Here is a 14,656-nt window from a genome sequence, read left to right as displayed (position 1 = left end):
CTATCTCAGAGATTGATGTCCATAAGTCATGTGACTAGAGACTTGAATTGTACACTTCTGGATACATTTTGATAATTGTATATTACAGGATATTCAGACGAGGAGGATTCTTGGGCGTGGCACTGAGAAACAAGGACTTTACTACGTGGATGAGATAGCTCAACATGGCAATGCGATGCTGGCTCACGGAACCACGAAACAAGAAATTTGGCTGTGGCACCGAACCCTCTCCTGGTTACTTTAAACTTCTTTTTCCAAACATTTCTATTCCTACCGATTTTTCATGTGAAACATGTGTTTTGGCCAAGAGCCATAGACAGTCTTTTAAGCTTACCAACACCCGTATGAATTCTATTTTTTCCTTAATACATGCTGATGTGTGGGGCCCTGCACCAATTGTTGGTGGGGGCAGTTTTCGATATTTTGTGCTATTCGTGGATGATTGCACTAGAATGACTTGGATATACTTTTTGAAACATAAATCTGAAGTTGTGGAAAAATTTGTCTTATTCTATAAAATGATCCAAACCCAGTTTCACACCACTATCAAAACCCTTAGGTCCGATAATGGGAGGGAGTTTGTTAACAATTCTATGGCCGAATTTTGTAAGGATAAGGGAATGATCCATCAAACATCCTGTGCCTACACACCCGAACAAAATGGGGTAGCCGAGAGAAAGAACAGAGTTATCCTTGAAATCACCCGGGCTCTCATGATCGAATCCAAGGTACCCAAACATTTCTGGCCGGAAGCTATAGCCACCTCTGTCTATCTCATGAACCGTCTCCCTACCAAAATCCTCAACAAAAAAACCCCGCTCGATACCCTCTCCAAAATGACCAAAATTCCCCAACACCTGAACCTTTCACCTAAAGTCTTTGGGTGCACCGTTTATGTCCATATCCCGAAACACGAGAGAACCAAACTATCACCTTGTGCAACAAAATGTGCCTTTGTCGGGTATGGGATAAACCAGAAGGGATACCGATGTTTTGACCCTCTCACCAAAAAGGTCATTACTACCATGAACTGTAACTTCCTAGAAACCGAATTCTTTTACCACACCACCTTAGTAGTCAGGGGGAGAGTGATCCAGGTAGTTCACCAGACTATCTAAGTTGGGTTGTGCCACTTCCAAACTCTTCGATTGAGGATCCAACAGAACCAGTTGTTATTGCCGCCGAGCAAGTCTCACCACAAGAGTCATCTCATCCGCCGTCCCCGGATCCTCCTTCAATGATATCCGAGGTAATTCCTAAACCCGATCCTAGTGAGAATACAGTTTCTCCTAACCCCTTGAGTCCAGATTTCCCCGAAGAAGATAATACGATTGACAGTGATACTGGAGGGTATGTTCTCCCTCATCGGACTACAAGAGGAATACCGCCAAAGAGATACTCCCCTGAGAAGATTGGGAAGAAGAGCCGTTATGGAGTAGCAAATTTTGTGCAAGGGAATTTGGCTAAAATGGCACGAGCTTTCGAAGCCGCACTGTATGAGGAAGAGGAAATTCCACAATCGGCAGAGGAAGCAATGAAACATAAACATTGGAGGGATGCTATGCTTACTGAAATGAGGGCACTAATAAGGAACAATACATGGGTGAAAGGTAAGTTGCCTGAAGGAGTAAGGACAGTCGGTTGCAGATGGGTGTTCACTATAAAACATAGACCAGATGGCACGGTGGAAAGGTACAAGGCCAGACTTGTGGCTAAAGGGTACACTCAAACCTATGGAATCGATTATGATGAAACTTTTTCACCTGTGGCGAAAATTAATACTGTGAGGGTCTTGTTCTCAATCGCCGCCAACAAGGATTGGCCACTTCACCAGTTCGACGTGACTAATGCCTTCTTGCACGGGGAGCTACCAAAACCAGTCTTCATGGAACCCCCACCAGGCTTTGCTAGTGAGTTCCAAGATGGAGAGGTGTGCCAACTGAAAAAGACATTATACGGGCTCAAGCAGTCTCCAAGGGCATGGTTCGGGAGATTCACGGAGGTGATGAAGAAGTATGGATATAAGCAGAGTAATTCCGATCACACATTGTTCATTAAGAAGAAATGAGGTAAAATTACGTGTCTAATCATATATGTAGATGACATGACTATCACTGGAGATGATACAGAAGAAATGATCGAGCTAAGGAAGAACTTGTTCAATGAATTCGAGATGAAGGATCTAGGACTCCTTAAATACTTCCTGGGGATAGAAGTGCTAAGATCGAAGAAGGGGATCTACATAAATCAGAGAAAGTACGTTCTCGACCTATTGGCAGAAGTGGGAATGGTGGACTGTAAACCCGCGGACACTCCAATGGTCCAAAATCATGGGTTACAAATGAAGGAAAACGCAAGACTTGCCGACAGGGGGAGATATCAGAGGTTGGTTGGAAAATTGATTTATCTATCACACACTAGGCCAAATATTGCTTATGCTGTGGGAGTTGTAAGTCAGTTTATGCATGCACCACAAGAAGAGCACTGGGATGCAGCATTAAGAATCATCCGATACTTAAAGGGGACGGCAGATCATGGACTTCTGTTTGAAAAACACGGGAACTTGGAGATACATGGGTTTACTGATGCGGATTGGGCAGGAAATCCGAATGATAGGAAGTCAACCGCAGGATACTTCACCTTTATTGGAGGTAATCTTGTGACATGGAGAAGTAAGAAACAGAAGGTGGTAGCACTCTCTAGCGCGGACGCAGAGTTTCGCGGAATCAAAAGTGGATTGACCGAACTACTATGGCTAAGGAGGATTATGAAAGAATTGGGCCTGGACTCATCGAAGACCTGCAAATTGTTTTGCGATAACAAGGCAGCCATCAGCATTTCTGAGAACCCGGTTCAGCATGATCGAACCAAACATGTTGAAGTTGACAGACACTTCATAAAGGAGAACAATGAAGCAAAGATAGTGGAGATGCCATTTGTCAAGTCCGAAGATCAGTTGGCGGACATCCTTACAAAGGCAGTGAACTCGAAACTATTTCGGGAAGTATTGTGCAAGTTGAGCATCGGTAACCCCGTCGCTTAACTTGAGGGGGAGTGTTGGAGAAGATTGCACCGAATCAGGGAAAAGATATACGAGAATCAATCTTTACCAAGTATAGGAGATTTGGAATCAATGTAATTATGTTAATTAGGTTTACCATATAGATGAGTCCTTAGCCCTGTATATTGATGCTATGTGTATAATGTAAATTTATTCAGAAATAATATATCGATTCTACCGATACTTTAACACGATAGCTTACTATCCATAGGAAAAAATCTTCGTTTGCTACTTTTTCCATTTCTCTCTTTTGCTTTATTTGTTTTTTCTCTCGTCTATTTTACTTTACCAATTTATCATTAAAATTCGTGACGTCGTCCATAGATGAGAATGAACAGGAGCATGAGATCCGCACAATCCTGTCAAGCAGAGTGTAATGTCTCGGAGGTTGTGTGGAATAGATAGTAGGGACAAAGAGGAATCCATTTCGTGGAATCATCCGAAGCTTTTATTTTCACTTATGAACTTTATTTCTATACAATTTGATTAGGATACAATTTTTAGTTTATGCAAGAGGCGGCTAGAATTTAATTATTTGTTTTAATTTTTGCCACTATTCATATATTGACGTTATTCCAAATACACAGATTCAAAGAAGTGTTGCTCCAAAGCCTCCAACGCAGTAAGAGTAAGAGTTGTGGAGGACTTTATAGTGATTTTTATCAAGATTATATAGGAGTATTATTTATAATTAACTCATATTTAATTATTTAAAGTGGCATACATTATTTTTTATTTTTATATCACTAATTAATCGAGTTCTTCTAAACAAATATATTACCTTAAACAATATCGAACTAATTATAGAACCAAACTCCCTTTTAACATAGTTGTATTAAAGTTTACAAATATAGAAGTTTCAACTCTTAGGAAATTTCTTTGTTTCTGATAATATATGATTAATTATTTCTTAATTTAATCAAACGTGGGTATAGCGTGTGTACACATGCATGCACTGATTCATGCACGTACGTGGAATTCAATTCCCATCAAATAAAGTAATCAAAAAGGTGAAAAAGGTTAGTCTATTATATACAAAACAAAAGTTTGATTGACCAATTATTTTTACTTTAATAAAGTTTTGAAAATTCGACGAGGACTCTTCACACGGCTAGTTAGATCATGGGTTATATCACGGTAAAATTCGAAGTTATAATAGTAGTAATTGATTCAATTGGACTAGTTGGACTTTATGTCTGCATCAAACTATATTAATAAACTCCAACCACTTGCTGAATTATTTGATTATGATGTTTTGGGCTTTTAATTTTTTACAGGCTATATATTGTAGGTATATGAGTCATTTTATTCCGATAAGCGAAAGCGAAATGTGCAATACTTCACCATATTAAATCATCCCTATTTACTAGGCTTAGTAAAGCAAAACAGACTCGTAAATTCTAGCAGCTAAATATACGAAATTTGCTATAAAATTATGTACATAACCACTTCTCTCCAAGTGTGAACGCAACCAAAAAATATTTAATGTGGAAATTCGTAATTCCGCCATAATAAATATGCGCATTGCGTTAAATAAAAATGTCCCACCCACCTGATATAGATTTAGATTCCAATCGGCAGGCAGGCAGGCTGGTCAATGTCAGCCACTTTTAATACTTTTCTCACTAAATTCATGCACGTTGATTTAAATTAATTAGTTATTAACCTAATCATAACCAGTAAATTATTTTAGAGATCAATAAAATATAACTAACTTCATTCAAGTTGAATCATGCATATTCCTATTTGGATCGGCAGGAGTTAGTTAAGTATTTTATTTTTCCAATAAAAACTTACTAATCTATTCTACTTTATTCTCTCTACCTTTCATCTCTAAACAATCAATTTCTTAACATATCCAGCCATGCATACATGATATTCAGATATGTGTTTTGACAGGAAAATATCTCAGTAAATAAATATACACATTGGTAAAAAGATACCAACTCGACAAATCTGACCAACTCAAAACCAGGATAGGATCACAGCAGGGGCGGCTGCCTCAAACAACAAAATAAAATAATTACATAAATTAAATAAATAAATTAATATAATATAATATTATTTTAATTATTTGTTTGAGGCAGCAGCCTCTGCGGTGCATTTCAGCCCAGCAGAGGATCCTATCCCCTCGAAAGCATGATCCTATCCCCTCAAAACCATATGCTTTCGTTCCTTGTTTTCATTTTAATATTACCAAAGAAAATATCAACATATCTCTATTTATGTCTCTTTCAACTGCTTCCGTATTTTATTTTCTTTCTCTCCCGCCATTCATTTTGACTACCATATCTTTCCAACTCAACAATTTTCTGCATCTGCTCTCTCTATTTGTAGAGCGCGTTTCGATTTCGCGCCCCTGCACACTACATCTGCTCATCATTTCTTAGTTTCACTTATCTCAATCGAATCGAGGAGGAATTTGGTTGTATTTTGCTCTTCAATGGATTTTCCTCTCTCCAGAGGGGCGAATTTCGTGGGGAAAATCGTGCTGGCGAGTCTGCTTGCAAGTTTACTTCTGAGGTGTGACGCTCAACTTCTGCCTGAGGATGAAGGTACATTTTTTGGAGGCAATTTAGGTTGCGGAATTGTGTGATTGATTGAGTAGAGTAGAGTAGAGTAGAGTAGTGTAGAGCATAAGCCTAACCTGATGAGTGTTGGATTGTTGAATTTTGCTGTTTGATTGTTAGATATTGTTCTGTTTTTGTTTTTCTGGGAATATGAGTGGCGTTTTGGCATTTCATCTACCTTTATTGAACTACTTTATTTATTTACTGTTTCTAGGAAGATACTTTTTCGAATCCTCTGTTTTTGCTGATTTTTAAATGTGATTGTGATGTGTGGTGGTCTGTTTAGCAGCATCGAGGATGAAGATGATTTTATCATTGAATTGAATTGAATTGAATTGAATTGAATTGTAAAAAGAACAAGGAAAATGATATTTATTACAGTGGTATATTTTTACCACTTGAAAATGACATTAATTTTGGATGCTCATCCGTAAAAAAGGTGTATTTGACCTTTCAATGCAAAGGCGTCAATGCCGACTATATTTTGCTCATTAATTTACGTCTATTTAATTAATAAAAGACTACCAACTTTGAAATATTATGAATGTTGAAAATTTAAACCCTCTTATTTCTGATTTTATAAATAAGTATTTTTACTTCCAGCATAAGGCACTCGTCTCTATTGAAATGCATCATAAATGATTTGGAAGTAGTATATGCTTATTTACTTGATAACTGGAAAATTATAAGAATCAATGATATCCACCATGTTTAGTCAGTGATTGTTTTGAGAATTTGACATAACCATATCTATTAAATTATCAAAATTTCAAGGAAAGTGTTATGGTTGTATGGATAAGATATTATATTTACTTAATCTAGTGTAATAGGACATTAATACTGTATATATACTTCAATCTGATTTTCTTTGGGAAAATAAAGTTATCTTTTCGGGCATTTTTACTGCCAATGATGATACTAGGTAACACTTGAAAACTTTAACTTCTTCAAACACAACTTTTGTATGATCATTTTCCCCTGCTTTTGATTATAATCTTTTCTTCTGCTTACAGTTCAAGTTATTCGAACAATATTTACAAAGATAGGCAACACTTATTGGAACTATCTTAATCGAAGCTCTTGCAATGGTGGATTTAACCAGACCATTTTGGGGGATGATGTATTCAGCGGCGTAGCGTGCAACTGTTCCTTTAATAGCAATACCATGTGCCATGTAACTCACATGTATGCTCGTATTATCTTATTAAATTTAACGCCCACTTACTGTACTAAAAGCACGCATGCTTAGAGCAGATAATAATGCTTTTCTCTTGTTAAGAAGTTATGAGTCCCTAGCATGCATTATAGTGAAGCTTTAGTCATGTTGTAGTTACGTCATAAGCAGTGTGAAACTAATCTCCATTTGTACTATGATGAGTCTAACCAGTGAAATATGCACCAGTGTGGAACTTATCTCCATTCGTACTCTCTTAATAATGCTCTTCTCTTGTTAGAATTAGTTATATAATGTTACAAAGATGCTCTAAGTTTTTCACCTGATTAGGATTTAGTTGGATGTCTTTGAAGTTTCTAAATAAGAAATATAACCTCAACAACTTCCATTCGCTGACCTGGTTTTCCCAAACATTTTTTGTTCTTGAGAAGGAAGCACACAATCTGGTCGGGGCTTGCAAAATCTCTGGTAACATTCTTAAACCTAACTCCTCCGTTTTCACATGCAGCGAATTGAAGGGTCTCAACTTGACTGCAAGTTTGCCTGTGGAGTTTGTAAATCTCACTCATCTGCAAGAAATGTAAGGGGCATCTTTAATGAAGTGGTATTTGTGGACTTGATTCATATTAGTTATAACGAAAGCTAGATATACACTATACTGTGATTGGATTTTTAACTGAACAAAGAAGACTGATTCTACTCCTCTATTCCAGAGATCTTGCCCGAAATTACCTCAATGGATCAATTCCTAGAGAATTTGGCCAGCTTAAAGTTGTCACATTGTAAGTTATTATTCCCCTTTTTACACTTCAGAAATTACTAACCTCAGCCATATCCTGGACCCCTTTTAGGAACTGTACACAATGATGCAGTTGGTTTATGACAGGTCACTTCTTGGAAATCGTATTAGTGGTAGAATCCCAAATGAAATTGGAAACATTGCCACACTAGAAGAGCTGTAAGTCAGAATTAAAATGCAAAAATACTGTATCTGTGGAAAAAGTTTTTAAATACCAATTGTTGTTATCTGAAATGCAGAGTTTTGGAAAATAATCTGCTCGAAGGAAATCTGCCAGAAAACCTTGGAAGTTTGAGCAATTTGAAGAGGCTGTAAGATAATCAATCATAATTTTGCATTTTCTTTTCTATTATGATAATTTTGAAAGTATCCATTCGTTATCTAGTACTCTGTAGTACATTGTTGAGGTGATAAAGCTTTTCAATTTACTTCTCTTAATGAATCTGATATTCAGATTTTGTACTTCGTTTGGTTGCATTTTCTTTATTGTAATTATAGCTGACACTAAGGCTGGGATCCTGCGGCAAAAGGCGGTTATTACCACATTTGTTTTATCATTAAGTTAAGTTTGAATAATTTATGAATGACTTTGATTAGCTAGTTAAAGAAAAATTATTAATTGAAAAGGCTTATGAATCTTCTCACATTGTATTATAGTCTGAGATATCACCATCCATGCTTTTCTTCATAGTCCAATATGCTATATCTTATATCAGATGTCTTAGGCACACACTTGTCGCATCTTTACCTTTATAAGTGAAAATTAACAAGAACAAAATTATCATGAATGCTAAGTTGGGTGTTTTAAACTTGATCCATTTCTGGAACTTTACATACCTTTTCTCTGAATGAACAGAGATAAGATTGTCATCTTGCCTGTATAGGACAAAGAAATTTTGCCATCCCTCGTGAAATCTCTAATTCTTTGCTTTTGTGATAATAACTGATAAGGGGCATGTCTAAGCATGGGAACTTTGACAGTATCCTATAAACTGTGACTATGCTCATATCTCAACCATGATATCAAGTCTTTAATGCTATGCATACATTTCTAAATCTTGTCATTGGTTCCTATACCTAAACTTGAAACATCATCGCCTCATTGGTTGTTTATATCTGACATTTTTCTGCAGCCTGCTTTCTGCAAATAATCTCAATGGAACTATACCAGAGACATTTGGATATCTAAGGAACTTGACAGATTTGTAAGTTTATTTAACTTCAGAAGTTTTCGGCATTTGTTAGTGCAAATAGTTTTAACCTGAATATATCTACTTTTGTGTATCATGCTGAAGTACATTTTTTTCCAGTTAAGTTTCTCACATTCTGGATGTAGACTTGCATAGTTGGTGAGAAACTTGTACTAAGAGTACTTTATCACGTTGTTTGCAGTAGGATAGACTCGAACACAATGTCAGGGAAATTTCCTGAATTTATTGGAAACTGGACCCGAATTGAGAGACTGTGAGTCTGATTTACACCGATCATTTTACATTCTTCATTTGGACCTTTTCACCTGTATCGTAAGACTTGCTGCCCTTGTTGCAGATTCATGCAAGGGACGTCAATGGAGGGTCCTATTCCTGCAGCGATATCCCAATTTAAAAACTTGACAGATCTGTAAGCTGTGATATCCTGTCTATCTCTTTTTGTGTGTGTTCATGTCAATGAACTTTGTTTTTATTTGGCAGGAGGATAAGTGATGTCAAAGGAACTGCCATGAGTTTCCCCAATTTGCAGAACATGACAGTCATGCGAAATTTGTAAGTATTGTATGATTATTTAGAAGAAATTGTGATATTTTCAGTTGATAGTTTTGCAGCAGCGTAACGTTCAAGCCAATCTCGTGCAGGATCTTAAGAAATTGCTCAATTAATGGTACAATCCCACCATACTTAGGAGACATGACTCAAATAGACTCTCTGTAAGTTTGTATCCGCGCATTTTTCCTGAGAAATTTAGCATTATACTGCAATTGAAATATGCATGTGATCAAGAAACCCTATCTACTAACTCTGTTCCTAGGATCAATTTATTCTTCTTCCAAAAATATAGTAGTGCTTCTTGGAAGTTATGAAATCTAGTGCTTGTTATGTCATGCTATCCTCACCTATAGAATGTGGGTAATGGATCAGAATGTATTGGCTCAACGTTTATTACCAAACAATATGTATACTAACTATTTTCTGTTAAAACTACAAACCTATAACTCTCTAACTATGTTACCTGTGACATACTTCTGTGCAGAGACCTCAGTTTCAATATGTTGAATGGTGAGATCCCAGTCAGCTTCCAAGACCTAACGAGAATGAGATACATGTACATAACTTACACAGAATTCCAATATATACATGATTTTTTTACATTTTCTTTGATGCAATCCCCACATGATACCAGTTTTTACTCTAAAGTTAATTATTTTGTCAGGAGGTAATGCTTCATGTTTTGCTTGTAGGTTCTTGTCTCACAACTTGCTAACTGGAGCAATACCTGGTTGGATGTTGACTAGCAGGCAATATATGTAAGAACTATTATCCAGCTTAGTGAATTACAATGCACTATAATTGGTTTATTGACTTGATCTCATAATGATAGAAAAAAGTTTAGAAATGTCTTTTTGGCATCGTGATTAATTTTTTCTGCTGGATACCTCAGCCTTCGACCGCATCACATGTTTTAGCTAAGGAAAATTACTAGCTAACCAATAAGAAACTGAATTCGAATTGCCAGTGCAAATTGCCGAAGAAAGATCTCTCCTTAGCTCCTGAGAAGCTTTTTGTGCTTACTTCTTGGCTCCAATCACTTACCATATTTTAGATTCATAGTAACTTATTACTAACTTACTGCAGGGATCTTTCTTACAACAATTTCACAGAATACCCTACTGCAATTGGCTGCCAGTTTTCAACTGTGTGAGTTCTCCTGTTTATGTGATTGAGTTGAAGCTTTTGAAGTTTGATGATAGCTACTGAACTACACTGTATTATTGCAGAAACTTAGTTGCAAGTCATTCAACTTCATCTAGCAATTCGTGAGTTCCTTTAAATCCCTGTTGGATGTCGTAGTCTATTTGTTTAGAAACATCACCCTCCCTCCTTGGTGCAGAAATATATGAACACTTCTTGTTCTGTAGGGTCTCGTGGTGTTTGAAACAAGACCTTCCATGCCCCAGTAGCGCCAACCGTAAGGCCTTTTGCTACTACAACTACTTGCAGTTAGCTTTCATTGTTTACCTACTCATGGCCATTACATTTGCAGATCACACACTATTCATAAATTGTGGAGGAGAAAGAGTTAGCTTTGAAGGAAATGTATACGAGGAGAACGTAGTTGATGTAGGCCCTGCGCACTTCGAATCTAATGATAGATGGGGATATAGCAGCACGGGGACGTACTCTCAAACTGACAGTGGCAGATTTGTTGCAAGAAACAATACTCCACTGTCACCCCCGGATGCACCATATTATGAAACAGCTCGTCTTTCCCCTTCTTCACTAAAATATTATGGACTTTGCATGCGCAGTGGTAGCTATAAAGTGCGTCTTCATTTTGCTGAGATAATGTTTTCTGATGACTCCACCTTTAGCAGCCTCGGAAGAAGGATATTTGATGTGGCAATACAAGTAAGTTGATCCTATGTTTACTTTCTCCATGAAGTTTCCTGCCGATTCGTAGGCTTTAATTCCTCCTGCTGACATCCTATGTTTTTTCACTTTTAACTTTGCAGGGACAGGTGGTTTTGACAGACTTTAATATTGCAGAGGAAGCTAAGGGTGTTAGGAAAGGTATTTTTAGAGATTTCAATGTCAATGTGAATGGTAGCACATTGGAGATCCATTTATACTGGACTGGAAAGGGGACAACTGCCATTCCTGACAGGGGTGTATATGGACCTCTGATATCTGCAATTGCTGTGACGCCAAGTAAGCATTTTCAGGATCTTTTCTTTTCCACATTCCTTAAAGCTGCTAATAGCGAGTCTGAATTTCATTCGCTGCAGATTTTAGCGTTAGTACAGGTGGGGGGCTCTCCACTGGAGCTATTATTGGGATCGTTATAGCTTCAGTCGTTGTCTTTGTGCTGTTGCTATTACTTGTTCTCTGGTGGAGAGGTTGTTTCCGAGAAAAAGACTACGGAGATAGTGGTACGTCATTGCATGAGCATATTATTTATCCCTCTATTGGATTAATTGTAATTTCATCTTCAACCTTATCGATATCAATTCTGTCCTTTGAAAATTGAACCTATTGATATGTGAAAAACTCACAGTTGTAAGGAGAGAGAGAGAACCTACACATGATTCTGAAACTAGAAAGTATCTTAAGCTTTTGGACCAAATGTTATAGGTGGGCTGTTGCTAATCACACTTCTGGTGTTTTCGTGATACAGAACTTAAAGGACTTGATCTATTAACTGGGAAATTCACTTTAAGACAAATGAAAGCTGCGACAAACAACTTTGATAATGCTAACAAGATCGGTGAAGGAGGATTTGGGTCTGTGTATAAGGTAAGTGCATACATATTGCTTTCTTCTTTCTGAAGTCTACCTGTGACATGCTTTATAGTTTCGTTTGAATAAATAGTGATAATATTGATAAAGAAACGGTTCTGATACTGTTTGCTTAAGCTGATTCTAGTCATATGTTTTCAACTTATTCATACTTTTACTCTTTTCAGGGTACCCTCTCTGATGGCACCGTAATTGCAGTTAAGCAGCTCTCGGCTAAGTCAAAACAAGGAAATCGGGAATTTGTCACTGAAATCGGCATGATATCTGCCTTAGAACATCCCAACCTTGTTAGGCTCTATGGCTGTTGTATAGAATCAAACCAGTTGCTACTGATCTATGAATACCTGGAGAACAACTGTCTTGCTCGAGCACTCTTTGGTAAATAATTTTCTTTAGCGTATTCTTTTTTTGTTGCTCTCCGGTTCTAAATCTTTTCATTGCTTCATATAGGTAAACCGGAACAAAGATTGGACATAAACTGGGCAACAAGAAAGAAGATATGCATAGGAATTGCAAAGGGGCTTGCATATCTCCACGAAGAATCTAGGCTGAAAATCGTCCATAGAGACATAAAGGCCACTAACGTTCTTCTTGATAAAGAACTCAACGCCAAGATATCGGATTTTGGTCTGGCGAAACTTGATGAAGAGGAGGATACTCATATCAGCACGCGTATTACTGGAACTGTGTAAGCTTGTTATACTTCCTCCTTTTATTCATACAAAGTTCCATGAAAGAAATGTGTGATAAATTCGATATTCTTGGACATTTCAGAGGTTATATGGCACCCGAGTACGCGATGAGGGGCTATCTCACAGACAAAGCTGACGTTTACAGCTTTGGAATCGTGCTGCTGGAAACCGTCAGTGGAAAAAGCAACACTAACTATAGGCCGAAAGAGGAGTTTGTGTACCTTCTTGATTGGGTAAACTGCTTTCATACGGTCTGCTAATCTTATTCATGAAATACCATTCTAGTCTCCTAATCTTATTCATGAAATGTGAAGGCATACGTGCTACACGAGCAAGGGAGTCTTCTGGAGCTCGTGGACCCGATTCTTGGTTCAGACTACTCGAAGAAGGAGGCACTCCGGATGCTAAACTTGGCGCTGCAGTGCGCGAACCCCTCCCCGACTCTAAGACCTTCCATGAGCTCAGCAGTGCGCATGCTGGAAGGCAAGATCCCGGTTCAAGCTCCAATTGTGAAGAAGAGTGGAACCGACGAGGACATGAGATTCAAAGCGTTCGAGATACTGTCACAGGATAGCCAAAGCCGCGCGACGACACAGTCAGAGGAGAGCAGGGAGCAGAGGGGTGTCTCAATGGATGGACCATGGGTTGATACCTCCACTTCCATAACTAAAAATGAAAGTATGGATCATTCTTCAGGAGCTATGCTTCTTCCACCAGATCTTTAGGTTATATGATTTGTTGATCAAAACATATAGTAGTATATTTATACTACTTGTTTAGCTAATTGTTTTGTCAGTGTCTGTCCTCCCTCTCTCTTTTTAAAAAAAAAAAAATATTTGTTTTTTGTGTGTGGAGAGATCGTACTATTCGTGTGAGGTTCATGACATTCCTTCATAATATATGGTTTCAAGTTTGTATAGAAATATATAGCCTATGAAACTGAGTTAATCCTTTTTACTTTAAAGAAGTTTATTATTATCACTTTAAATGAAAATATTGTTATTTCGGAATTTGATTGATAACTTACTAAAAATTAAAATATTGTTATTTCGGAATTTGATTGATAACTTACTAAAAATTAAAATATTGTATACAAATCTAAGGGTAACTACTAACTTTATTGTCCTAATGCTAGATTGATAATCAATCCATCTTACTTTACTTAATTACAAGGCAATTTCATTATACAAACAAAATCTATTTTCAAGACAAAAATATAAATAAGTACTTACTATTTTTTTTGTTATATGATAGCACTTCGTATAAAATGTAGGAGTTTCATTTTCTGAATTCGTAGCCACACATCATCGTTTCTTTAGATGAACAACCTAATATCAAATTTTACTAGTAAATCATACCTAGAAAGATTAATAACATAATATTTTTTTTCTATTGTACAAACAAACTCTCTGACCCGGCACGAGATGTTGGGAGCGCTCGTCACACTGGGGAACGGTAACGTGGCTCGTGCCCGTCTCGTTCCTTCTAAACGGGCATGCGAGCCCATGTTGGTGACGCCATAAGTCCCAAAATCATTTCCCCGAAGTCCCTAAAATTCCTAAGAGCATCTCCAATGGCGGACGTCCGGTTGGACGTGCGCGACGGGCGACCGGGACGTCCGCCATTATGGCAGGGGAGGTCGGATACGGACGTCCCGTGAGGACGTCGGCGCGACGGGCGGGCGGACGTCCGCCATTGTTGCGTGGGTCGGACGTCCGGGTCAGACGTCCGATTTTTTATTTTTTTTTAATTTTTTTTAAACTCTATATATACGGCTCGTTGAATTTTTTTTAAATGAAGTTGTTAATTTTTCCCGTTCGTATTTATGTTGAAATTTTATTTCCGTAAA

General features: G+C 37.6%; 1 protein-coding gene across 1 annotated transcript; it reads left to right on the top strand.

Annotated features, from left to right (window-relative positions):
- The first annotated feature begins 5,210 nt into the window (after positions 1-5,210).
- Positions 5,211-13,730, top strand: LOC121771652 (probable LRR receptor-like serine/threonine-protein kinase At1g53440). The gene is made up of 24 exons (XM_042168485.1): positions 5,211-5,616; positions 6,645-6,816; positions 7,314-7,385; positions 7,519-7,587; positions 7,692-7,763; positions 7,844-7,915; positions 8,738-8,809; positions 8,997-9,068; positions 9,153-9,224; positions 9,296-9,367; positions 9,457-9,528; positions 9,852-9,923; positions 10,060-10,125; positions 10,454-10,516; positions 10,597-10,635; positions 10,738-10,787; positions 10,863-11,227; positions 11,332-11,527; positions 11,605-11,748; positions 11,994-12,112; positions 12,283-12,493; positions 12,566-12,803; positions 12,890-13,040; positions 13,122-13,730. Exons 1-24 carry the CDS (start codon positions 5,505-5,507, stop codon positions 13,530-13,532), a joined length of 3,054 nt encoding a protein of 1,017 aa, XP_042024419.1. The 5' UTR covers positions 5,211-5,504; the 3' UTR covers positions 13,533-13,730.
- Positions 13,731-14,656: the final 926 nt, after the last annotated feature.

The sequence above is a fragment of the Salvia splendens genome, chromosome 16 (assembly GCF_004379255.2).
Source record: "Salvia splendens isolate huo1 chromosome 16, SspV2, whole genome shotgun sequence".
Classification (NCBI taxonomy): Eukaryota; Viridiplantae; Streptophyta; class Magnoliopsida; order Lamiales; family Lamiaceae; genus Salvia; species Salvia splendens.
Note: the sequence above shows the minus strand (reverse complement) of the source record. Positions and strands in the feature narration are given on the sequence as shown.